Source organism: Muntiacus reevesi, chromosome 18 (genome assembly GCF_963930625.1).
Source record: "Muntiacus reevesi chromosome 18, mMunRee1.1, whole genome shotgun sequence".
Lineage (NCBI taxonomy): Eukaryota > Metazoa > Chordata > Mammalia > Artiodactyla > Cervidae > Muntiacus > Muntiacus reevesi.
The window spans coordinates 32,579,340-32,607,054 of NC_089266.1; the positions used below are offsets into that span (position 1 = coordinate 32,579,340).

General features: G+C 41.6%; 1 protein-coding gene across 1 annotated transcript; it reads left to right on the top strand.

Moving 5' to 3' along the window:
• Nucleotides 1-2,711: 2,711 nt before the first annotated feature.
• Nucleotides 2,712-27,494, top strand: LOC136148879 (myosin-1). The gene is made up of 40 exons (XM_065908485.1): nt 2,712-2,736; nt 2,990-3,020; nt 4,705-4,948; nt 5,048-5,191; nt 5,296-5,452; nt 6,550-6,577; nt 7,347-7,461; nt 7,548-7,640; nt 7,766-7,829; nt 8,478-8,576; nt 8,670-8,773; nt 8,926-9,064; nt 9,257-9,375; nt 9,466-9,615; nt 10,852-11,022; nt 11,802-12,111; nt 12,205-12,275; nt 13,345-13,432; nt 13,515-13,632; nt 13,933-14,056; nt 14,145-14,281; nt 14,377-14,632; nt 16,446-16,688; nt 16,781-16,957; nt 17,036-17,181; nt 17,429-17,519; nt 17,611-18,000; nt 18,594-18,720; nt 20,498-20,616; nt 21,021-21,217; nt 21,944-22,127; nt 22,406-22,571; nt 22,659-22,783; nt 23,182-23,490; nt 23,577-23,780; nt 24,090-24,215; nt 24,303-24,473; nt 24,744-24,848; nt 24,967-25,062; nt 27,236-27,494. The coding sequence occupies exons 3-40, from the start codon at nt 4,745-4,747 to the stop codon at nt 27,386-27,388; spliced, it is 5,820 nt and encodes a 1,939-aa protein (XP_065764557.1). The 5' UTR covers nt 2,712-2,736; nt 2,990-3,020; nt 4,705-4,744; the 3' UTR covers nt 27,389-27,494.
• The last annotated feature ends 221 nt before the right edge of the window (nt 27,495-27,715 follow it).

Sequence of the window (27,715 nt, forward strand, 5' to 3'; positions counted from 1 at the left end):
CTGAAGCAAAGTCAAAACTGAAATAATCATAGGTTATAAACAATCCCACTTGATCTGCCACTAAGAAGTAATTATGCACTTGCTTTTATTTTAGGTCTATAGTCATACTTTGGGGCTTCCCTGGTGGCTCAGCAGTAAAGAATCTACCTGCCATGTAGGAGATGTGGGTTCAATTCCTGAGTTGGGAAGATCCCCTGGAGAAGGAAATGGCAACCCACTCCAATATTCATGCCTGGAGAATCCCATGGACAGAGGAGCCTGGCAAGCTACAGTTCATGGGGTCGCAAAGAGTCAGACATGACTGAAGCAACTTAGGGGGAATAGTCATACTTTAAGACCATAAGGTTGTCACTAATCAGGGAAGCCTATTCTGATGAACAGAAATATGGAAATTACTTTTATTTCTTCCTAATCTTTCCCTGATACTGGGGTCTAGTAGGAACTCAGAAAGTTCCTACTTCTCCTAATGTGAATCTATTTTCCAGGTTTATGCAAGGAATGGCCCTAGTTATATTCTCATACAGGGGTGCCTCCTGAAGTATATCATGAATTCTCCTTGCTAATTCTCCTTGAATTCAGAATTAATATGAATTCCAAGTATGGGTATTATTAGCACAGAAAGATTTTCATCATTAATACCAGTGTACAATATACTCATAGTATATGTGCTGGGTAATAGGTAACCACATGAAACTGAGATGTGACTTCTCTCTATGAAAGCCATAAAGTCTGGAGACAAAATATTGTTCTATATCTTATGTAATATCAATAGGCTGTTTATTAGCCTATGTTTCCAGACTTTATGGCCCCCTATAATTATGTAAAGAGTCAAAATAAATTATTACAAGTATCAATACAATGATCCCAAATAAATTATTCAAATGTATATTAAACCCACAGAATGATAAGAATTTGGTGCAAAAGCTAGATATAGTAGCAACCTGAATTATTTAGAGGAGTTTCCCAAGAGAATCAAGATTTTTTTTAAGCTGGATTTAATTGCAGTGCATACCCCAAAATATAGCCTTCTTGGACAGCATAAAATAAAGGAAAGACTAAATGATGATTTCCCATCTGAATAGAAGGCACATCAGTCTAAATGGCCCTGCGAGAGAACTGACTTAGTCATATGTGCGGAAGTAGTTGCACAGGTAATTTGGATTCAGACTGTCACACTGGCTCAGGAAGGGCATGGAATCCCTTCTCGCTGCCCTGGCCGCTTTCACTGTGTTCCCACACCACCTGTAAATACATGTGTGCCTCAGAACTTGGCAGTAATGACCAAAACCAACATCTATTTTCTACTTATTGGAAACTCTATCCAGAGGAGTCCAAAGGCTGTCTTAAAATTCCCACAGAACTCTATTGAGAGCATTATTTAAATGTTCTCTCTTCCAGAAAACGCAACATTATCCTGATAAAGTGTGTAAAAAAGCCAAATGATGCACCTGTGGTTACAAAGCAGGTGAAGGGTAGGCTAGGGAAAGCCCCTCTCAGACTCACACCTCCAAGGACCCTTCCTGAAGGCTTTAACCTACTCAGTTACCAGCAAGCACACTGGACTGCCAATCAGGTGCCCCGTGTCTACACGGCTGTGTCATTTGTGAACTCTCTTCTGTTCTTGGAATCTCCGTTACTTTATTAGCGAAGTAAGGAATAGGGGTTAGATAGTCCAGTACAGCAATCAAATCATGTGACTGTTACAAACAGTATCTCCAGATGTCTGCTTTTCATAAGGCAGCCTCTTTGCATTGAATCAACTGAAATATCAGTACAATAATACAGGAATGGTTGCCAAACAGGGTATATTAAGCAAATTTTGTCTCAGTCCCAGATAAACAATGCTGACATAAAGAGATGCAAGACCACAGAGACAATAAGCAAAATTTTTCAAAATTAAAAATCAAAATAGAAAATAATGTACCGGCATTGTTTGTAAGCAAAATGTAAAATATATACCAGAGATAACTGATAGAGAAGTCACAGATGTTACATATTTAGACAGAGAAATGCCCTGTTTTCTAGTGTTTTCTATGGTAAGTTTCATAGAGGAAAACAGATGTCACAAGCAACTTGCATTTAAAAATTAAAAGTGAAGGAAAATGATTTTGCCGGCTTGGCAAAAATGATTTGACAATGAATCAGAAGCGACTAACCAAAGGAAACAAAAGAAGCTGTCTATCTTTGACTGCTCTTCATGAAGAAAGTTTTAAAATTAAGTTTCCAAGCATCCTTGAAAAAAAATACAATAAATTGGGAGAAAAAAACCATGGCTTCTTGGGAGAAACTATCTTTTTCTGATGCTCTGGTCAAGAGCAGAAACTTTCCTCCCTAGTATAATATCTGCAATTGTGCGGGCAGTTGAAAAGACTCCCACAGGCGATTCAGTGAAATACAACAGCAGCAGGCAACAAAGTCCAGGGAACCCAGCTCATAGCTGCCTCTGAAACAACACCTTACATTATTCCAAAGGCAGCCACGTTCAGGTTGCCAACATCTCAACTTATTTATAGGAGATTGATTTATACACTTAACCCAATGTGAGAGGAAATATTTCTAATTATATCCAAACATCTTTAATATGAAGGGAATTATGCTTGGAGACCTTCATTGCCAAAAACACGTTTTGCCAAATATGATTTAAGAAAGAGGAGGCGGCGACGTGTTTTCCATATTTGACCCTATAAAAGTACCCTGGGGATGAGTATGACTTGTCTTTCCTCATAAAGCTTCAAGGTAAGTGTGTGTGAGGACAGGGCTCTGTCTGAAGGGCCAGCAGGGATGCCTGGCTGCCCGCATGCATGCCACACATCCTGGCTCCTGCTGCCCCTGGGAGCCCTTCCAGCGAAGCACCAACTTACTCCACAGCAATTTTAATTAGATGTTTTAGTGTTCCCAGTCACTTCCTGCTTCTCAATTCAGAATCATTCTTGCTACTATTGGGAACTATTCGCATTTAATCACAGGACATTTGCTCTTTTTCTTACAGTTCTGACCCACTTCAAGGTTGCATCTCCAAGGTAAGGCACTGGCTTGTTTTTCTCATTCCTTGCAAGGTGTAGGAAACCTTCTGCAGTGGTTTGGAGAGTGGTTGAGGGGAAGGGCTACAAAATAAAAGCATTTCAATTTCATGGCTGTTCATGCTTCCCTGAAAAACTCAGAGGGAGACTTTGGAAACTGGTTCTCATTAATCAGTATCTTTTGCAATAAATAAAATGCTTCAGGAGTTTTTAGATACATTGTTTTTTCTATTTCCAGCATTGAAGAATATCTTTTAAATAATTCAATGACAATATGCAACACAGCATTTCACACCATTATTGCTCATTTACAGAGAAAATGTAAATGTCCTATACTACAACTTTTACCACTGTATATAATATAAAAACCCTTGAGATGCGGTATTACTGGACTAATAAAATGAAGTGAATCTTTGACTTGGAAAAATGGCTGAAATCTGCATGCTGTTTCACACTCTGTAAAACAAACATTTAAAAAAATATATGATACGAAAAATGATTGTGAGCATTTTTAGTAGGACAAAAGATTTTTAAAAAATATTTTTTACTGTGGACCATTTTTAAAGTCTTACTGAATTTGTTACAATATTGCTTCAGTTTCATGCTTTGGGTTTCTGCCCCTGAGGCATTTGGCATCTTAGTTCCCTGACCAGGTATCGAACCTGCATCCCCTACACTGGACAGTGAAGTCCCAACCACTGCACTGCCAGGAAAATCTAGACAAAGGATTTTAATTGTGCTATCCAAACCACTGTAGTTGAATAGAAAAATATTGAGAAGACTACTCACGTGCTTTGAATTTTTCTCTATAAAATATCTTTTTAAAAATTATAAAATAGGTTATATATGATTCTTATTAACAAGATTAATGAATGTTAAAGTGACAAGAGACAGATTTTGAAAAGAAAAAGTTTCCTGAAATTTTTATGAGAATACTAGTAATAAAGCTAGAAAACTTAAGTAATAATTAATGTCTTTGAGAAATACTAAAGACAGGTGAAGAAGCTGAGTTTCTCAAAATTGTGGCACAGGAACAAGAGCAGTGGATATAAAAACAGGATATTTTTAACTGAACAATGCAAAACAAAGCTCCTCACATTTATGCTTTCCTTTATTATTAGGTGGTCCTTGTAAATTCCAAATCTATAATGAAAACGTTTTCACCATGCACTAAATAGTTCCTATAACTTTAGCAACATAGTTGTATTAATCTTTTAATTTATAAAGCCAACTCTGGTCCTTACCCACACCCAGCATGTGTTCTAAGAGGCGTGAAGGATGCTCTAGAAGGAACATACTCCCAGCCTGCAAAGTCCCTGTAATCTGATTGGAAGACAGGTGAAAGAACTTGAGAAATCCCTGCTGTCATCTTAGCATTGTGTTCTGTATAAGCTGATGATAGGCTCCTTTCTTTTCTGGAAAAGAAACAGAGAAAGGAGTTACAATATAGTGTAGAAGATGAGCCAGAACCAACAGTCTCTTGCCAAATAAGTATTGTCAGCAATGGTACAGAACAGAGGCTGACATTTCACCTCCAGCCAAGCCAGGGAGGTAGTCATACCCAACAAGAGGCTAGTGTTCAACTTGTCAAGGAATAAGGTTGGGTTTTTTTTTTTTTTTTTTTTTAAACATGAATCTAATGGTCCAGTTTCTGAATTTCTGTAATGTTTTCTTCCTCTGCCAGGCAGGGTCTTTGACTGGGCTGCCATCAATAAACTGCAGCCATGAGTTCAGACCAGGAAATGGCTATTTTTGGGGAGGCTGCTCCTTACCTCCGAAAGTCTGAAAAGGAGCGCATTGAGGCCCAGAATAAGCCTTTTGATGCCAAGACCTCGGTTTTCGTGGCGGACCCTAAGGAGTCCTTTGTGAAAGCAACCGTGCAGAGCAGGGAAGGGGGGAAGGTGACAGCCAAGACTGAAGCTGGAGCGGTGAGTAGAGCATCTGGAGGGGGTGAGACAGGGCCCCACTGCCCGTTAGGGGAGCTGACACTTATTTATTGACCTGGCTTCTCTTGTTTGACTTGACAGACAGTAACTGTGAAAGAAGACCAAGTCTTCCCCATGAACCCTCCCAAGTTTGACAAGATCGAGGACATGGCCATGATGACCCATCTGCACGAGCCCGCTGTGCTGTACAACCTCAAAGAGCGTTATGCAGCCTGGATGATCTACGTGAGTTTGTTTTCATGGCCCCTGTTCAGGCAGGCGGTTAACATTCTGAAAACCAGTATTAGTGTCCTCATGAAACAATTATATTCCTTTTTTTTATGGTGCAGACTTACTCAGGCCTCTTCTGTGTCACCGTCAACCCCTACAAGTGGCTGCCTGTGTACAATGCAGAGGTGGTGACGGCCTACCGAGGCAAAAAGCGCCAGGAGGCCCCGCCCCACATCTTCTCCATCTCTGACAACGCCTATCAGTTCATGCTGACTGGTATGAGCCTTGACTGTTTTTCGTACAAATTATTTCACCATCTATAATCATAAAATGGTGAAGGTAAAACATAAAAAGACCCTTAGAAATAACCAAATCCAAATCCAAGCCCCTTAGTTACACACCAAAAGTAAGGAAAGAACAGACATGCATATACTGTCAAGTGGGAAAAAAAACCTCGGTTCTCCTGATTCCACCTCCACGACTTTACCAGACCACGCTGCTGCTCCAACACAATTAAGTTTAATTTATTTACAGTCTCCTTGCTGAGAAATGCATGATTCATTTTATATATTCAAGTAACAAAAAAGGTTAAGTTAGAGCTGAATAGTATTGTCTGAACAGAAATGAAAAATATATGTTTAATCATTTTAATACTCAAGTTTCTTGTTGATTTTGAATTAGATGGTTTAAGAAGTGTTGTTATGTCTTTAAAATTATCAGAACCCATTTCAGAGATAGCAGCCTCTCTCTGAATGAAATGGTATTGGGGGACTACAGCATTCAAATGGAAGCTGCTACTGGCCCCTCTCCAGAGGACTTTATTCTGATTAAGGCATCCTCTCTGATCTGTCTTTGACCCAGTGGCCTACTCTGGGAAGCCTGATCAGAGTTAAGGTTACAGTCTGGGATCTTGAGACAGACAGATGTGTGTATGTGTGTTTGTATGTCTGTGTGAGATTGATCCATTTAGAAACTAAATCTCAATCTTGGCCTAATTAACACTATTTGGAACAATGAAATACAGCCTGAATCCTTAGTGTACCGTGCATTTCTCAGTTATATGCATTTGTCCATGAAGAGCAGGCCACTGGAGCCTAGAGATAACAACTGTGCCTCTGGAAAGAATTGCTCTTTCCTTTAAACCAGAAGGACACACTTTCTGTGGAGTTCAAGGAGTTTAAAATATGACAACATTTTAACATTTCTCTTCCCCAACTTGAGAGATATAACAACATCACATGTACCTTTATAATAATATACTGAAAAATTCTCCTGAATATGACACTTATACTCAATGCCCTCAATGTTTCCCTGTAGGAAGTTCTGTGTAAGCAACTGGTAGATAAGCTGATTGTCCACTGTTTTTCTTCTAGATCGGGAGAATCAGTCTATCTTGATCACGTATGTATTATTATTCTGACACTTACTCCAATTTTATTTTCACTGGGAAAATTACTAATCAAAGGAATAATTAATTCATGCCCCCATACTAAAGCAATGGCAAATCAGCCGGAATTAAATATCGTTATTATTTATTATAGGGTTCGGATTGCATCCGAATGTAAAATAGCAATGTCCCAAATTACATCATTTGCTAGACCAACCTTAAAAGTCTCAGAGCTTTCCAGGGATTAGATGTAGAACACTATGTCCACACATGGCCAGAACCCAGTACTGGACAGCAAGCATATACACCTTCTAAAGGTTGGACACTTTGTGAATATTACCAGTGTTTCATTTTCAAGCCTTACTGGAGGAATGTCTATTCCTTCAAAGACCTAACTTGGGAGTTTCTTTAGTCTAAGGAAGCAAAAGAACGCATGCATTGTTTCAGAGAGTTTTTACTAATCATTTCATTTTCTACATAATGGTTGAGTAGCTGCTTCTTGGACTCCTCAAGCCCTGGCCTCAGCACATAGAAGAGAGTCTGACACATTTTAAGCACTCAAGAAACAAGTGCTGCATGATTAATGATTGAATGTCTCAGCTTTTCATCAATGCAAAGCAACAGAAACAATACGAGCTAAACACGGGCTGAAGAGAAAAACCTAGGGGGCTCTGACAAAGGCATATAAAGACAGGCACATTGGATAGTTAAGGGTGATGAGGGAAACAGTTTCACTTGTCATAGAGCTTAAATTCTCACATATATTTGATAACTGTTTGACAGCGGAGAATCCGGGGCTGGGAAGACTGTGAACACGAAACGTGTCATCCAGTACTTTGCAACAATTGCAGTCACTGGGGAGAAGAAGAAGGAGGAACCAACTTCAGGCAAAATGCAGGTGGGTCAGGTTGCCAGGTCAGCGTGTGGGCTGTCAGGTGAGAAACTCCCAAGCCCCAGATGTGAGCACTGCTTTTGCCTTGGCAGGGGACTCTGGAGGATCAGATCATCAGTGCCAACCCCCTGCTGGAGGCCTTTGGCAACGCCAAGACCGTGAGGAATGACAACTCCTCTCGCTTTGTAAGTCTCTGGTCACAGAAGGGTGTTCTTTTAGATGCCAGAGATGGCTGTCTGTGTTATTATTTCAATCTCTTTTACTGTGTGCTTCCAGTTTTATATATAACATCATCTTTTTCACTTGCAAGGGTAAATTCATCAGGATCCACTTCGGTACCACAGGGAAACTGGCTTCTGCTGATATTGAAACATGTGAGTAACAGGACCTCCTAAGCAGAATCCAGAGTGACAGTGATGGATTGGAGGAACATCTTCCAGCTCCTGCTGGGCCTGGAGCCTGTGCAACACCACTCACCACCAAACACGCCCCTGGGAAATGCCAGTCTAACTAAAGCGAATGGTGTGTTTCACCCACTTCAGTCAGGGAAAGCAGAAACTGCCAGGAGTTGCTGGGCTTGTCAGAAGGATTCCAGCCTCACAAGACAGTTCAAATTTTTCTAAGAAAAGACTAAGATTAGGGGTGCATTTGTTGGTTTAGTGTATGAAATTTCGTCCTTAGTGTGAACTTGATAAATGTTGCTCTTAGTAATAACCCCCCTGTGATAAAGTGAGCAGAGACCCTGAGGAGGAACAGGTTATCAAGAATCAATTATACCTAAAATGTCAAGGATCCTCTGCATGAGAGGTGAATATGTCTTGAGCAAGAGAACATGAGTTTCCTTCAAGAGGTGGTAAGAGTAACCACAGTGGTAGAGACAAAATTACGTGGTACCTCATGGGATCATTCAGCTGAAATCACAAGGGGCCAGTGAAATTTTTAGTTACTGGCCCCAAGAACCAAAGTGACTTCAAGAAATTTATCAGTTTTCCCTCTAATCCCATGTCCACTTGCCCTTGCAGATCTTCTGGAGAAGTCTAGAGTCACTTTCCAGCTGAAGGCAGAAAGAAGCTACCATATTTTTTATCAGATCATGTCTAACAAGAAGCCAGAGCTAATTGGTATGCAAGAACTTAACTGTATTAAGTTAAAAGCTAACATCTTTATTAGTCCCTTCTAATGCAAAACATATACCCTGAATTCTGTGTACCCAGAAATGCTCCTAATCACCACCAACCCATATGACTACGCCTTTGTGAGTCAAGGGGAGATCACAGTCCCTAGCATCGATGACCAAGAAGAGCTGATAGCCACAGATGTAAGTTTCACAGGCAGTTTTTAAAATGAATTGTTATATATGGGAATGACAGTGACAACCCTGCTGTAGGTGTGATTCAGGACACAGTATAAAGTCTCCTGAATAAGTTCGTGTCTTATGTCCTAATTCTATCCTCTCATCTCTCCTGGCAGAGTGCCATTGAAATCCTGGGCTTCACTTCCGATGAAAGAGTGTCCATCTACAAGCTCACGGGGGCAGTAATGCATTATGGGAACCTGAAATTCAAGCAAAAGCAGCGTGAGGAGCAAGCAGAACCAGATGGCACTGAAGGTACCAAATGAACCCCCAACTGGGTTAAATGAGAGAAAATAGGCAACTCCAAACTCATGTCTCCTTTTCACCTGAGCATCTGATGGACACACAAACCAAACCCCACATAGCAGTGATTCCCTCCTCACTCTGCCCCTAGGTGTTGTGGGGCCACAGTGGGCCATGCTAGATGTCTGAATTGTGTCTCTGCAGTTGCTGACAAGGCCGCCTACCTCCAGGGTCTGAACTCTGCTGACCTGCTCAAAGCCCTCTGCTACCCCAGAGTCAAGGTCGGCAATGAGTTTGTCACCAAAGGCCAGACTGTGCAGCAGGTAAGTGCACCACCTCTGTGAGTCACATTCTTCCCAGGCCTTCATTTCATGACTTTATTAATGGCAATGATCATTACTTTGTCCATGAAGGTGTACAATGCAGTGGGTGCTCTGGCCAAAGCCGTCTATGATAAGATGTTCCTGTGGATGGTCACCCGCATCAACCAGCAGCTGGACACCAAGCAGCCCAGGCAGTACTTCATCGGGGTCTTGGACATCGCTGGCTTCGAGATCTTTGATGTGAGTAAGCAGAAACTTTGCAGGAGAAAACTTTACCAATCTTGCTGCCACAGTAAATGTTTTAAGAAATCCATGAAAATAGCTACACTACAAACTGAACTGACACATGAAAGGAAATCAAAAGTCCATGAAAGGACATCAGCTTTGGGATAAGACACATGTGGACTCAAACTGCACCTCTGTGAACTTAGATAATGAAAATGGTATTGACCCCAAACAGGGTAAATTCACCTAGGACCTGTACAGAAAGCTCCAGATAACACACTTACTTCTGTAAATCTTTTGCCATTACAAGATTTCTGGATTTAAAGACCTAAGCACTGTCCCCCAGCACATAGTTTAGCATTTAGTAAATGATAAAGAAGGTGATGAGGGTGACAATGTCAGAAAAGATGGCCATGGGGAAGGTAATGACAAATTCAAAGCACAATTCAGAGATTCTCACCTGCCCTCCATGGCCAGTCTGCTGCTGCTGCTAAGTCACTTCAGTCGTGTCCGACTCTGTGTGACCCCATAGACAGCAGCCCACCAGGCTCCGCCGTCCCTGGGATTCTCCAGGCAAGAACACTGGAGTGGGTTGCCATTTCCTTCTCCAATATGGCCAGTCTAGGGGATGGAAATGGCATGGTAAAGAAACTCAAATTCATCTGCCTAAGACAGAATACCTCCCACAGTTTATCCAAGTCTCCTCCCCAACAGCAGTGTCTTAGGTGTGTCTGATCCAGAGGTCCCATTTCCACACCTTTCTCTGAGTGCACTCGTGGACACTGCATGAGATTTTCTGGGTTTAGGAACAAAAGCATTTTCAGAAATCCTCAACCCAACATGGGAAGAGAGGAATAATCTGGTGCCAAGCAACAATATGAAGAGTAATACACAAGTTTTCAAGTAAGAGTGCTAAGGACAGTGCAAACCTGCAACCTCTTTCCCATTTCCCTCTTACTTCACCCCCTAGAAATTTGTTTCCTGTCTGTAAGGATATGCTTAATCTGGACATTTCATGTAAATGGCATCATAAACTACGTAGAGCTTTGAACCTGGATTTCCTTCGCTCAGCCTAGTATTTGCAAGATTGACCCGTGTCTCAGAACCTCTTTGACTTCTGTGTATGGGGACATCGCTCTGAGTCAAGTTGTGTTTTCATGCAGGGAGCAGTTAGGCTGTGTAAGAAGAGTCCTTTAGAGGAGAAACTGTTATCACGAGAAAAATGTTCATTTGTATTTTCTACTTATTTAGTTCAACAGCCTGGAGCAGCTGTGCATCAACTTCACCAACGAGAAACTGCAACAGTTTTTCAACCACCACATGTTCGTGCTGGAGCAGGAGGAGTACAAGAAGGAAGGCATCGAGTGGGAGTTCATTGACTTCGGGATGGACCTGGCTGCCTGCATCGAGCTCATCGAGAAGGTTCGCTTTCCTTTCTCAGACCACCAGTCACCCTGCTGACCCATATTTAAAAGAAAATCACAAATCTCACTGCACACTCTGGTGAAAGGTTTCTATTGGTAACTAAGATCAGGGAAGGTCCTTTGGCCAACTCTGAGGGAGATCATCTGATGGAAGGAGACTGAGTCTTTCCTAGAGTCCAGAACTCTACCCTTCCTCATAGTCTGATGACAAGTCTGATTCTTAAACCATCTTTCCTTATTAAAGAGCCCTGAGGAGAGCATGATTCACTTATTTCTTTGTCAGTTTTGGAGTCATCACTGCTGGCATTTGAAGGTGGAGTTCCTAGTACTTTAAAGCAGGGGCTCTCAGTTGTGCCAAAGACCCTGCAAGTACTGAGTAAACCTGCGCATTCCCCTAAACTCACTCCTAGAAATACTTCTGGGTAAGGGTGAGGTAGAGCCTTGGAATTTGCATTTTTACCAAGTGTTTCTGACACAACCCATTTGCAAGTCACACTTGGAGAAACAGTGCTCCAAGGCTTTGGGGCAAAGACACAAACTTCACCGGAGGTCCTTCCTGCTCATCCTACTCCCCGTCATATCCCAGAGCCCAGCACACACCTGGGTGTTGACAGGCACCCAACTAATACTTGCCATTTAACAACTTCTGACCAAAGAAATGAGTTTTCACTAACTGTAAAGAATGATACAATGTATTTACTCAAGTCAGATCAGAACGCTACCCATTATTTCTGCAGGCAGACAATTCAAGTGGCATGTTTCTTTTCATTCTCTCAGCCTATGGGCATCTTCTCCATCCTGGAAGAGGAGTGCATGTTCCCCAAGGCCACAGACACCTCCTTCAAGAACAAGCTTTATGAACAGCATCTTGGAAAGTCCAACAACTTCCAGAAACCCAAACCTGCCAAGGGCAAGGTCGAGGCCCACTTCTCCCTCATTCACTATGCGGGCACTGTGGACTACAACATCACTGGCTGGCTGGACAAGAACAAGGACCCCCTGAATGAGACGGTGGTCGGGCTGTACCAGAAGTCTTCAGTGAAGACTCTGGCTTTCCTGTTCTCTGGCGCGGCATCTGCTGAAGCAGGTAATTACCAACAGAATTCATCTTTATTTAAGGTATAAAACTGAGACAAAGAAAGCCTATACTATGAGTGCGTGTGGTTTCTCTTCCCCTCAGAGGGCGGCGGTGGAAAGAAAGGTGGCAAGAAGAAGGGGTCTTCTTTCCAGACCGTGTCTGCTCTTTTCAGGGTACGGACTCCATTTTCTCTAATTAGATTCTGGAAATTAAATATTAATTTACTGTGTGGGGAAGGGGAAATAGTCTTGCAAATATTCTAGAACTAAATGTAACTCAAGAAGACAGGGCAGCAGAGGCAGGAGCACCGAGTCTCTCAGGAAGATCTGGGGTAACTTGGAAGAGATAGTCAGCAGATGGGAAACAGAGGTGTCAGAAGGTCAGACTCAGTATAAGATGGTAAAATTTAATATTGGGGTTGGGCAATATAGTCATTTGATACTTAAAAGGTTCTTCTTGGAAAAGCAAATCAGGAGATTTTCTTGAGTTTCTGGGGGCGTCTAACTGAGGTAGAGGCTTAGGTGTATCTTGGCACAGAACTAAAATGAGTGGATTTTGAAAGGTGAGGATAGAAAAATAGTGGTAGGATTTGAAGGCTGTTCTAAAAGAAGAAAATAAGAAATCAGAAAAGGTGTGCTAAGAAACACCTCTTAAGGAAAATTTATTTATCTTTTCAGAATTCTATCTTTAATAACTGAAGTTTCAGTTATTCTGAAAACTCAGGATTTCCATAGGGTGAATGATCTCTCACACTTGATAATATGGCTGTCCATTTTCTGCCAATTCCCAGAATCAGGCATTGTAAGACCCCTTTCTATGAAACCAGCAGGAGGGCACAGCTATGTAATTATAAAGAAAAAAACATGTGCTAGAGAAGCAGATACAATTGAAAAGTTTGGAAAAGAAAGAAAGGGGTGAATTGGAGGAAGACTCTGAATTTGTAAATCAGACTCCATATCATGGTAAAACATAATGGGTGGAGTACTTCCATATGTTTAAATGCCATACATTTACAACATATACTAGAAAATTCAACAGGAATGAACAACCACTTCAACAGCAAGTTTATAATGCACAAAGATAGGGAAAGTAGAGCTATTTTCAGAGACAACCCTTGGCAAATTCAATCTAGATACTATTCACTGGAATTAAACAAATGTCAAGGATGGTGACAATTATATCTATAAATATGAATGTATAAAAATGGTGCATTTTTAACCAGATATGCATATGGGTCCACAGGAGAATCTGAATAAGCTGATGACCAACCTGAGGAGCACTCACCCCCACTTTGTACGCTGCATCATCCCCAATGAAACTAAAACTCCTGGTAAGGCACTTCTGATACCCAGACAAGCTCCAGCATGACTTCTCAGAAGACTATTCTATGGAAAACATATCTTTTTTTTTAGGGGCCATGGAGCATGAACTGGTCCTGCACCAGCTAAGGTGTAATGGCGTGCTAGAGGGCATCCGTATCTGCAGGAAGGGCTTCCCCAGCAGAATCCTGTATGCAGACTTCAAACAAAGGTCAGACTTTCTCACTATGAATTATTTTACAAGGTTCTTGTTATTGAATTTTTCAGTGAAATAAGCTTATCCTTTATAACTTCTACTACAACTGGAAAAAGCAACGAATTTAACAAATTCCATATTGATATACCAAAAGTTTGACAGCCTTTGAATATACAAAGAATAGATAAAGCAGTAGATATGATTACTTGGTTATGTGTGTTAGACTACCCAGCAGTTCAACCGTTTCTGTAGTAAGGCAGAAAGAGTTCTTGTTGGTGACAACAGCTATATAACTTATTTGTTTGGCTCAAACAGATACAAGGTATTAAATGCAAGTGCAATCCCTGAAGGACAATTCATTGACAGCAAGAAGGCTTCTGAGAAGCTCCTTGCATCCATTGATGTTGATCACACCCAGTATAAATTTGGTCACACCAAGGTAATAGTCTCTAAGGCCCACCTGGCACTATGTCTGTCCCTTTGGAGTCTGTATAAAGTTTCTGATCTGCAACTCTGGCCATGCACAGGTCTTTTTCAAAGCTGGTCTTCTGGGGCTCCTAGAGGAGATGCGAGATGAAAAGTTGGCCCAGCTGATTACCCGAACCCAGGCCAGGTGCAGAGGGTTCCTGGCAAGAGTGGAGTACCAGAAGATGGTGGAGAGGAGGTACTATATGGGAAACTTTCTAACCCTATCAGTCTATGACCTGTAATTCTGTTTCCTGATATACCTGACTTTGAACATTTCTGCTCCTATCACAGAGAGTCCATCTTCTGCATCCAGTACAATGTCCGTGCTTTCATGAACGTCAAGCACTGGCCCTGGATGAAGCTGTATTTCAAGATCAAGCCCCTCCTCAAGAGCGCAGAGACAGAGAAGGAAATGGCCAACATGAAGGAAGAATTTGAGAAGACCAAAGAAGAGCTGGCTAAGTCAGAAGCAAAAAGGAAAGAACTTGAAGAGAAAATGGTGACTCTGACACAAGAGAAAAATGACCTGCAGCTCCAGGTTCAGTCTGTGAGTATCAGAAGCCACTGTCTACTATCTGATGCTAAAATCCCAATTCAGCAGCTGCTAGGGGAGAGTCTAGATGGCACCTTATTGAGGGACTGATCACCAGTCTTTCCTAATTCCTGTCCTCAAAGTGTTCCACAGAACTTCATATGCAGTACTATGAACAGCTCTGTCAGAGGATTCCATGCTGTTGAGAAGAGATTAATAAAAATGATTTTCCTTTGCCCCTGGTGTTTTTCCTAGCAGAATATGGGCAGGAAATAAAGTGATCTTTGCTCCCTAAGATTATCCCCACTTAAAAATGCAAATAAGAACAGTGAAGAAAGAACAATATAGACAGTGAAGAGGGTGGAGACTTTATGATAAAAATGTACCAACTGGAAACCAATATTGTGAATTTTTAAATCTATGGCCCCCTGGCAACTTCCCTCTCAACTCTCTCTTTAGGAACCCTCCAATGCCTGAAAAAATAATATCATTGCCAAGATAATGGCAGTACTTTCTATAAATAGTGTCAATTAGGCACAGCATGAGCTGATGCTCTTGTTCTGATGTCCTAAGAAATCTCCAGAGGCTTGGGAAGAGATATTTGATGAACACCACTGTCTATCCCATTTCTGTGACCCAAATGACAAGAAAATTTCAGCTGCCACCAATGAAATCAACAACAGAAATGTTAAAAGTTACTCCCTAGTTCTCTGAATCCAGAAGGGAATCTACATTGCTTCTAGAGAGTGCACAGGTTTTAAACACATAACTAGAAAAAATAAAAGTGAATTATAAATACTTGGGATGGCACTGTGACTTCCCTTGTGGTTTATGGAGCCCAAGGTTTTTCAAACTGAGGACAAATTTATCATACCTTCAAAAATCAAGGGATAATTACATGGGAATTGACTCCTCCCAGTATAATATGCTCCAACCATTTCTTTTTTTTCATTTACTAAACCTTTCTGGAAAGCAATACTAAATAAGGACCGTTAATTGAAATTATGGGAATCAGGTGTGGGCTTCTCTGGTGGCTCAGATGGTAAAGAATCTGACTGCAAACATGGGTTATCATGTAGGGGAATAAAAAAATTTCATTGACCCTCTTAGGGTTCCTTGGCTAGGTCTGAAAATTAAACTGACAAAGATAGATTGATAGGAGAAAAACATACAAACTTTATTTTTATGTATATATGTAAGCCTTCACAAGAGACTGAAAACCCAAAGAAGTGACCAGAACATGAAGCTTTTAGAGACAAAGAAATGGTAAATACGTGAAGAACTGACAAGACAAGGGGGCCTGGACTGGGGTAGTAAGTGATGAAGAAACAGAAATATAAGAGTTAGTTTAACAAAATTTGTTTATACAACCTTCTCAGCACTAAATTTCCCATCTCTTGTAATAAGAATGCCTTCTTCCCTCCCAGTACAGAGAGGGGACCTTCCACGTAGAAGGTTAATGACTTGTTTCAGGGAAAAGGGCCAAGAGGAATAGTTCAGAGTAGTCTTCCTGTTTCTGCTCTTTTCTCAAACTCCTTTAGCTTAAGATATTCATTGTGCCAAGGTACCATATTTTGGGTAGTGTATCCTGAAACTCATCATTAGTAAGTTTACTTTATTATAATTTCACCAGGAATTGTAACTTAAATTCCTTTTAAAAAAATCTCCAGTGCCTTAAATACCCAGTAAATATTTCCTAAATGATGGAAAACTAATAAAAATTAACCTAAAGCTTTAAAGTACAATTTACTTATTTGGTTTCAATTCTTAATAAAATCTGAAAAGGTCCACCGAACAAGAGCTAAAAGTGTCTACCATCCCTTCTCAGGAAGCTGATGCCTTGGCTGATGCAGAGGAAAGATGTGACCAGCTGATCAAAACCAAAATCCAACTGGAGGCTAAGATCAAGGAGGTGACTGAGAGAGCCGAGGATGAGGAGGAGATCAATGCTGAGCTGACGGCCAAGAAGAGGAAACTGGAGGACGAATGTTCGGAACTGAAGAAAGACATAGATGACCTTGAACTGACACTGGCCAAGGTTGAGAAGGAGAAACACGCCACAGAGAATAAGGTATGAAATATACTTCTATACAGCATATAGAGACTCTGCCATCTAATTAGGCTGCTTTATAGCAGAGATAATCTCTTTCTTAACCTTTCTAGGTGAAAAACCTCACAGAAGAGATGGCAGGCCTTGATGAAAACATCGCCAAGCTGACCAAGGAGAAGAAGGCCCTCCAGGAGGCCCATCAGCAGACCCTGGATGACCTGCAGGCAGAAGAAGACAAAGTCAACACCCTGACCAAAGCTAAGACCAAGCTAGAGCAGCAAGTGGATGATGTAAGTCTAGGACTGTCAAGGAAATTTTCTTTAAAAGGAAGCTAAGCAATTCTTTGACTCAACATTATTTACATTCAGCTTGAAGGGTCCTTGGAGCAAGAAAAGAAACTTCGCATGGACCTAGAGAGAGCCAAGAGGAAACTGGAGGGTGACCTAAAATTGGCCCAAGAATCCACAATGGATATAGAAAATGATAAGCAGCAACTGGATGAGAAACTCAAAAAGTGAGTATGAGAGAATACGATTGTAACCTGCTCATTGTCTGGATCTCAAAAATATTACTTCACGGCACACAGAAAAAAAAAAATAACATCTCTGACTTTTGATTTAATGAAAATGGTGCATTTCTGACTTGTAAAACACCCACTTAGCACTTCCTCATCACCAGCCACACAAAAATGTTCAGTTACACATAGAAAAGAAGACTGGCAAGAGGACACAGTGTGAGCTAACATGCTGCCCTCCTAACAGGAAGGAGTTTGAAATGAGCAATCTGCAAAGCAAGATTGAAGATGAACAGGCCCTCGGGATGCAGCTGCAGAAGAAGATCAAGGAGTTACAGGTAAGTCCATGGTTTCCATCAGTCACATGCAACATGACAAAATTACCAATTATCTCAAAGGAGCTCACGATGAGCTTCTCCCCACCCCCAGGCCCGCATCGAGGAGCTGGAGGAGGAGATCGAGGCCGAGCGCGCCTCCCGCGCCAAAGCAGAGAAGCAGCGCTCAGACCTCTCCCGGGAACTGGAGGAGATCAGCGAGCGGCTGGAAGAAGCCGGCGGGGCCACTTCCGCCCAGATTGAGATGAACAAGAAGCGCGAGGCCGAGTTCCAGAAGATGCGCCGGGACCTGGAGGAGGCCACGCTGCAGCACGAGGCCACGGCGGCCGCTCTTCGCAAGAAGCACGCGGACAGTGTGGCTGAGCTGGGGGAGCAGATCGACAACCTGCAGAGAGTCAAGCAGAAGCTGGAGAAGGAGAAGAGCGAGATGAAGATGGAGATCGATGACCTGGCCAGCAACATGGAGACTGTCTCCAAAGCCAAGGTACAATCATGATTTAAGTCTTAAAAGAGATTTCTGTGGGACAGGTGAGAGCGAGCCTTTCAGGAATCATTAGCAACTGGCAGGATGAGACTATGACCAGAGGCTAGTGGCAGGAAGGGGTAACCCCAGTGTGATGGGGCCGAATGTTCCCTCTTACACGAGACTAGCTGTATCCCAAGACTGTGCATCCTGAGAACTCAAGTTCCTTCCAATAAAAAATACAATTCAATGGTATACTTTGAAATTTTAAAAACACCTCACCTTGAGTAGGCTCTTTGTTTTCCCCTTAAGCACAAATACATAATTTCTCAAAAAAAATTTCATGAGCTGAATCATTGACTATCACTATTCTCATATCACAGATAAGCCAGCTGAGTAAAGGTTTTGCGTCACAAGACAATTTCATGGCAGTAGGTTTAGATTGTTACCTTATGACTCTTTCCATCACAGTCTAAGGCCTCAGTTGGTTTTGTTTGTAAAGATAACTTATTCTCAAAGGAAATGAGTACATTTCCTATGGAATCCTGGGATTACTGCAGATTTCCATGATCCAAATACTGGAGATGATGCCATCTACCACTTTTTGAATGCAGGGAAACCTCGAAAAGATGTGCCGCACTCTAGAGGATCAACTGAGTGAACTTAAGACAAAGGAGGATGAGCAGCAGCGGCTGATCAACGACCTGACGACTCAGAGAGCGCGTCTGCAGACAGAATCAGGTGGGCATCTACCAGTCCTGACTTTGAATGACCAGTTTACCTTGGATTCTCAACTGGCTGATAAACCCTGTACTGAGTTACTTGAGGTCATGGGAGGCGCTGCTAATATGAACACCTTAGCTACCACTGGCTTGGACATGTATTCACCAGTGCAATGGACATGAACTTGGACAAACTTTGGGAGATTGTGAGGGACTGGGAGGCCTGGCATGCTGCAATCCACGGGGTCACAAAGAGTCAGACATGACTGAGCAACTGAACAACAACAACAGTATTTACTTTCACGTTTCAAAATGCCTCCACACATTAATTACTTTTTTACCCTCATTAGTCTGTGTAATGTTATCCCCATTTTAACGACGTCAGATTACGATAGCAGAGAAATGACCTGTCCAAGAATGCTTACTCCAGTCTTTTCCCTGAAGTCTTGACAATTTCTGGTAACACCACAGTTAAGAGGGAACTATTCAGGACCACAATCTAACCAGGAGCATGCAAGTGAGGTCCAAAGAGTTCTGATTCTCCAAACTAGAAAGTCTCTGCATTTACTCCTCCCTGTACATACCAACTTGTCCAACTTTCTACCAAAGTTCTGCCTCCCCAAGTGAGAGGTAACGAGATGGAAATTGCTTTATGGGTCATTTGAACCAGCAAAGCAATGGGTAGATCAAATTGTTGGAGAACCACTTTTACTCTTTCATATTCATTCAAATATTGCTCTTTCTAAAACAAAACTCAAGTAAGGTTTTTATTACTGTTATAAAGGTGGTAAGTACATTTCATGAAAAGAAAAAATTGTCTTCTCAAAGAATCAAAATGCCCCTTGTAGTTTCTTTTCTTCATTAAATGTTTGCTCCTAGTAATCCAGTGGTATGAAAAAAATTGGAAGTTGTGCTTCTTATTAAATGTTAAAGAGCTAAGGCTTCCAGGTTATCAGTTCAAAAATGGTGCTGAAAGTGTTTTCCCTCTTTTTAACATAATACATTTGACACTTGAACAACATGGGTTTGAAGAGTGTGGGTCCACTTATACGTGAATTATTTTCAATTAAAATGTACTCTAATACTAGATGATCCACAGATGGTTGAGTCCATGGGTGTGGACAGAGAGAGCTGACTGTAAAGTTATAACTGGATTTTTAACTGCTCAAAGGGTTGAAATCCCTTGGCTGTTCAAGGGTCAACTGTTTGGCATATTTTCAAATTATGATGCTTAAAGAATGGGAGACAAACTTAAATGACAGTTTAGGAACTGATTTGTTATCCACAAACCAACTCATTCTTGGGGTGGAAGGACATTTGACTGTCTCAATATAAAAATTCTTCCAGGATTTTTCTTTGAACATCAGTTCAAAGGGTGCTGCTCAAAATCTCCTACATCCCACAGAATAAATTCTGTTTCAGTCAAGTTTCAATGGAAGTTAAATTAGTACAACACCATTGCCATAGACAAAAAAAACTGGAATGCTTTTTGTTAGTCTGATTTATATTTCTTTTCATATATTTCTTCATCAATTTCTACTGTGAACAAACAATTTTAAATATATCCTGAAATCTTTTATGTTGTTCAGAAGAGTGTAATCTGCCTTAAAGTCTTCCCTACTTTTCATTTTCACATGGATGTGCTCACCAGGATTGAAGTAGAAATTAGTGGTTTGCTGTAATTTGCACTCTGCATCATGTTTCAACCCCAGCTCCCTTTCCCCTGCTCCAGTTTGAAACTTAAGAGTTTTAATTTCCAAAGTAAAGTTGAGTTTTCTGGTTCTTGGTCTCTATAGGTGAATTCTCACGCCAGCTAGATGAAAAGGATGCACTAGTTTCTCAGCTCTCGAGGGGCAAACAAGCATTCACACAACAGATTGAAGAACTGAAAAGGCAGCTGGAAGAGGAGATAAAGGTTAGCCTTACTTATTACTGTTGTTGTTTCTGTCATTACACTTGCTTTTAAGGTTGTTTTCTGCTTACTTCTACAGATTTTCTTCTGGTGGCCTACAGGAGCTTAGGGACTAAACATCACTTTATTTATTTATTTATTTTTATCAGAGCATCTGTGATGTTTTATTTTTTTCATTTATTTTTATTAGTTGGATGCTAATTACTTTACAATATTGTAGTGGTTTTTGCCATACATTGACATGAATCAGTCATGGATTTACATGTGTTCCCATCCTGAACCCCCCTCCCACCTTCCTCCCCATCCCATCCCTCTGGGTCATCCCAGTGCACCAGCCTTAAGCACCTGTCTCATTAAACATCACTTTAAAGATGATAAAATTAAGTCACCAATTGCTATGTTCTCAGGCCAAGAGTGCCCTGGCCCATGCCCTGCAGTCAGCCCGTCACGACTGTGATCTGCTGCGGGAACAGTATGAGGAGGAGCAGGAGGGTAAGGCCGAACTGCAGAGGGCAATGTCCAAGGCCAACAGCGAGGTGGCCCAGTGGAGGACCAAGTATGAGACAGACGCCATCCAACGCACGGAGGAGCTGGAGGAAGCCAAGTATGTTCTAGACTTACTTAAAATGGAAATAGAGATAACAATCAAAGTGCACCTGATATTAAGTACCACATGAACAAATGCCCATTGCTCCCCAAACAAAAACTTAGGAATAGATCATGCATGACATAAACTTAAGCAAGTAAAACAAATACTCTAGGTTATCTAGGAAAAGAAATTAAGTTAGAGGGTAGAAGGAAGAAGGACATGGGCAACAGGAAGCTGAATGATTATTTTTTAAAAAGGAAATTTTTGATGTCATCATTCCTACACAAGTGTATATAGAGTAAGAGTCAATTGTACGGTCTTGAGCTTTTCCTCCTTCTTAGTCACTAATGGAAAAATTGATCCAAAGTGATAGGTATGTAAGAGAAAATAATATCTGGCTTTAAACCACAGCTCCTCCTTTTGAGATGTAAAAGTACAGATACTTGTAGAGGGAAAAAGAAATCTATTGTTAAAGATTAAAAAGGAGACATCAAATTCTATAATCAGAAAGAAAACATTTTTATATAAAGATTTAAATGCAACCAAAATTTCAAGACTGACCTTAACAGGGAGAATCTTATTCTACAAAAAGTTTAAGGAAGGGACCTGCTTATTCAAGAGAAAACTTAAGCAGAGATCTAGTCATTTATTCTGTGAATACTGTACAGCCAGACAGGAATGATAACATTTTAGTGGATGCCTTAGAAGAGTATCTGTGTGAGCATTTATTTCACATTTTAGGAAGAAGCTGGCCCAGCGTCTGCAGGATGCTGAGGAACACGTAGAAGCTGTGAACGCCAAATGCGCCTCCCTTGAGAAGACCAAGCAGAGGCTCCAGAATGAGGTTGAGGACCTCATGGTTGACGTGGAGAGGACCAACGCTGCCTGTGCAGCCCTGGACAAAAAGCAAAGGAACTTCGACAAGGTAACTTCTGCACCAGTTTCTGCCTCAGCATTCATGTGTGACTGAGGGCAGCTGGTCACCTTCCGTGTGCCTATTCAAACCATCCAAGGGCTGTGCTTAGCAGCTCCTGCCATAAGTAGGCAGGGAGGAGGGGCGACTCCTGTGGTTTCTACTCTTCTCATTCATAATTATTTTTCAGTCCCCGACCATCTCAACTCTGTCTGAAAGCTGCCAGAAAAACTGGTTCCATCCCATCCAACCTTCTCCCCCAAATTTCTTGACCATTCCTTGCCCCTCAGATCCTATCAGAATGGAAACAGAAGTATGAAGAAACTCATGCTGAACTTGAAGCCTCCCAGAAGGAGTCTCGCTCCCTTAGCACAGAGCTGTTCAAGATCAAGAATGCCTATGAGGAGTCCTTAGACCAACTAGAAACCTTGAAGCGGGAAAACAAGAACTTGCAACGTGAGTGCACCTTACCTTTTCTTCAACAAAGAATTTGAAAGAATGTTTTCCTCATTGAATGAATTTTTAAATTTTTTTCACCAACAGAGGAGATCTCTGACCTCACGGAGCAGATCGCAGAAGGAGGGAAACGTATCCATGAACTGGAGAAAGTAAAGAAGCAAGTGGAACAAGAGAAGTCTGAAATTCAGGCTGCTTTAGAAGAGGCAGAGGTACACATTTTACTGTAGACTCTAAAACCATTTTGAGAGCAACTGAGATCAAATACATGCAAGAACAGGTGAATGAAGAGAAAAGAAAAATAATTTCTACTCTGTAATAGTAAATATGAGGGTGGAAATTGTCCATGCATACAACAAGCATAACTGGACATCAGGAACTATGCGCTAGAGACTGAGAAAACAAAGATGAGGTCAGGGCCCTGAACTCCAGGGCATGAGATAGCTGGGAAGATAGAATTATATAAAACCAACAACTCCACATTGCAGAAATTTCTGTAACAGTGGAATAAAGATGCATTATGGTAGCACAAAGGTAGGAGCTAATTCCTATCTCCAGAATACTAAACACTTCCATTCCCTGCTAACGTCACCTCCTTGCTGTTGTTAAGGCATCTCTTGAACATGAAGAGGGAAAGATCCTGCGTATCCAGCTGGAGCTGAACCAGGTCAAGTCTGAAATTGACAGGAAAATTGCTGAAAAGGATGAGGAAATTGACCAGCTGAAGAGGAACCACATTAGAGTCGTGGAGTCCATGCAGAGCACGTTGGATGCTGAGATCAGGAGCAGGAATGACGCCATCAGGCTCAAGAAGAAGATGGAAGGAGACCTCAATGAAATGGAGATCCAGCTGAACCACGCCAACCGCATGGCTGCTGAGGCCCTGAAGAACTACAGGAACACCCAAGCCATCCTCAAGGTAAGTGGGTTCTGGAGATGGTCCCAGTGCAGGTGGGTGACTGCAGCCCTGAGAACAAGGTGTCTCAATGATCATTCATTCCACAGGATACCCAGATCCACCTAGACGATGCTCTGCGGGGCCAGGAGGACCTGAAGGAGCAGCTGGCCATGGTGGAGCGCAGAGCCAACCTGCTGCAGGCTGAGATTGAGGAGCTGCGGGCCACCCTAGAGCAGACGGAGAGGAGCAGGAAGATGGCGGAGCAGGAGCTCCTGGATGCCAGTGAGCGCGTCCAGCTCCTGCACACTCAGGTGGGCATAACAGAAGAGCAAAAGATACTGGAAATGAAAATCTTGCTCTAATCTTCATATTATTTAAAAATTTATTCACAGTGTTATATGGGGGGTTAAAGTTTAAAATATGTAATATTTTTGAATTAACAAATATTTTTATTATTATGAACTATGACATTCAGAGTTGACTGTCTTATAAAAATATATGGAACAAGAAGGGATACTAATTAGTTACCTTAATTAATTAGCTTGTGGGTTCATTAGAACATTGGACACCCTGATTTTGCGCTCATGTATTAATATTTCTAAATTTGGCATTTTAACCAGAATACCAGCCTGATCAACACAAAGAAGAAGCTAGAGACAGACATCACTCAAATCCAGGGAGAGATGGAGGACATTATCCAGGAAGCTCGCAACGCAGAAGAGAAGGCCAAGAAGGCCATCACTGATGTGAGCAGAGGGCCATGCCGGGTCATCAAGCTAGAATCTTGATGGCCTGTCAGCTCTCTCAACTGGTTTTGTGTTACTGTTAATCAGGCAGCCATGATGGCCGAGGAGCTGAAGAAGGAGCAGGACACCAGCGCCCACCTGGAGCGGATGAAGAAGAACCTGGAGCAGACGGTGAAGGACCTGCAGCACCGCCTGGACGAGGCTGAGCAGCTGGCCCTGAAGGGCGGGAAGAAGCAGATCCAGAAGCTGGAGGCCAGGGTGGGTCTTCCGATCAGCCTATTCCCATCTCATTCTAATCTAATGCATGATTTTTTTTTTTTAAGAACCTTACACTGGTAGATGATGTGGGGCATACAAACATTCAGAAGAGATATTCTTTGTAAGAGCTTATAAAGGGGGTGACTAGACTAGGGCATCGTATACTACATATAAAGCAGAGTAAAAGCAGCATTATGGTTCATCTGAAGAAGAAATCCACTGAGTGAATGGACCACAGTAAACATCTCTAAAATATTCATCTTCTTGCAGGTACGTGAACTGGAAGCAGAAGTTGAGAGTGAACAGAAACGAAATGTTGAAACTGTCAAGGGTCTGCGCAAACACGAGAGAAGAGTGAAGGAGCTCACTTACCAGGTAAGGAAAATACCCCATCTCTGTTTTCCCCTCGGCTACAGGGGATCAAAAACCAAATAAACAACAAAATGGGATGGTATCTGTGCTTTCAAGAAACTCACTCTTGAAAATATTTCAGACTGAGGAGGACCGCAAGAACATTCTCAGGCTCCAGGATTTGGTGGATAAACTGCAAGCAAAGGTGAAATCTTACAAGAGACAAGCTGAGGAAGCGGTGAGTTCAGACCCCCTCGGGGTGATGGGGCTGCCTCCTGTTCTCATATATATTCAAGCCAATTTAGTTCAAGGGGTGAAAGAAATAAGGGTAAAATAAGGAAGGATCAATGAAAGATGATTCAATGAAGATGTGACAAATGAACAGAAACCAACCACTTGACGAGATAGGCGAGAATGTTCTAGGAAGGAGGAACACCATTGTCAATCTACTGAGTGGGAAAGAGCCTGGTCTGAGAGGTGGAAAGAATAGGGGAACAGCAATAGAGATGCCCCGCCCTGGGCAGAGGGTGGGTCATGGGGTCTTCTAGGAAATGATAAGAAGTTTGGTTTTTATTCGAGGTACAGTGGAACACTGGGGAAGCCACAGCAGGATTTAAGCTGGGTTGGTCATGCCCTGATTTATACTTTTAAAAAAAGAATTCTGACTACTATTGGAGAATGGATAGTAAGACAACACTATTAGGTACAAGAAGACATTTTAGGAGGATTTTCAAGTGGTCCAGTGACTTGTGGAGAAAACAGAAGGAGAGAGATTCAAGATATATTTTGGAGGTCAAAACTAGAAGATATACTAATAGGTCTTTCTTTGAAAGACAGAGAAAGGAAAACAAGGATAATTAATCAGATTTGTGATTTGAGTAACTAGGTGCATGACATAAATTTACTAAAATGAGGAACTAAGGAAGGAACACATGTAGGCCAAGAAGGAAACAGGAATCCTATTTTGGAAACATTCTTTGAGATACCATTATACATACACAAGTGAAGGTGTCAAGTAAACCTTTAAATATCAAGTCTCAGAAGGTCTTGGTTATATTCCATCCACTAGATCCTCAGCATTCCACCCCATCTCATTTCCTCAGCCTGTGAATTATCTGAACTAATAATAAAAATATGAATTTCCCAGGTATAAAAGTATGAATAGATACATACCTAAATATCACAAATTAGTCCCTCTGACCATCTCTGGTTTTGTTTTTCCCCTGATCTAAGGTCTGAGAGAGAGAGAGAGAAAACATTTCTCTGGCTCCTACTCTTTCATTTACAAGAGGGCCATCTGGGGGTTTTCTCAAGCTCTATTTTTAAGTGACTCAAAGTTTTCTAAACATTCTAAATTGGAAAGCCTTACTTTGGACAGTTCTTAATGAGCCTTTAAAAAAAGAATGACTACTAGAGACTAAACTAGAACTGGCCTTCCCAAATTTACTGCTATGTGTTCAAATATTCATATAATCAGGGAACACATAGACTGTCTTGGCAAACAACTTCCTGTTTAATTTTTAAACTGCATTAAGTGTCAATAATTTATACTCAAGTGACAACAATAATTTACGGGGCTTCCCTGGTGGCTCAGTGGTAAAGAATCCACCTGCAATGCAGGAGTCACAGGAGATGAAGGTTTGATCCCTGGGTCAGGAAGACCTCCTGGAGAAGGGCATGGCAACCCACTCTAGTATTCTTGTCTGGAGAATCCCATGGACAGAGGAGCCTGGCAGGCTATAGTCCATAGGGTCGCAGAGTTGGACACAACTGAAGCGACTTAGCATGACAATAATTTATAGTCAAGGGTGCTAGCTTGGTATAATACAAATTGTATACATGTATTTTTAAGAGATCTGGCTCCATTCTCAGAATTCTGGGAGGTAAGGGGAAAAAATAAGAGGCTGGAAAGCTGGCATATTTAGCAGTAGTTTGGGCTTCCCTCATAGCTCAGTTGGTAAATCATCTGCCTGCAATGCAGGAGACCAGGGTTTGACTCCTGGGTTGGGAAGATCCCCTGGAGAAGGAAATGGCAACCCACTCCAGTATTCTTGCCTGGAGAATCCCATGGACAGAGGAGCCTGAAAGACTACAGTCTATGGGATCACAAGAGTTGGACACGACTTAGCAATTAAACCACCACCACCACCTAAGATGTTTAGATGTTATAAAAAGAGAACTTTTAGTTAGAACAACTTGGAGACAAATGTCACCTGTCCTTCCTTGCCACCCATGACTTCAGAAGCATGAGAGAAGTTAATTTTTTTTTTAATTCAAGAGCATTTCTCTAGGCTAAAAAAAGGTATACTAGAGTGAACCATTTTTAAGTAATAAATTCAAGACCCACTGATCTAAGAAACTAGAAATTTTGAACTTTCCCCCCTCTTAAATGCATTTCCATTTATTCTCAGGAGGAACAATCCAATGTCAACCTCTCCAAATTCCGCAAGCTCCAGCACGAGCTGGAAGAGGCCGAGGAACGGGCTGACATTGCTGAGTCCCAGGTCAACAAGCTGCGGGTGAAGAGCCGGGAGGTTCACACAAAAATCATCAGTGAAGAGTAACTCATCCAAATGCTAAAAAGTGACCAAAGAAATGCACAAAATGTGAAAATCTTTGTCACTCTGTTTTGTACTTATGATTTTTGCAGATAAAAAATTTATCTGCAAAGACCTTGTGAGTCTCTTTTTTACACCGTGTCAGTTTATCTTTTGGTGCCACAAGAAACAAACATATTACTTATAACTTATGGAGAAGTATTTAGTCACCAAAAATAAAACATGGACCGAGCAGCCAAGCCAGTCCCTGTTAGGAAGAGCCCTTAAACACCACGTGGCCCTGTGGGAAGAGCAGGTAAAGCCTAGAGGCAGATCTTAGACGTACAAAACAAG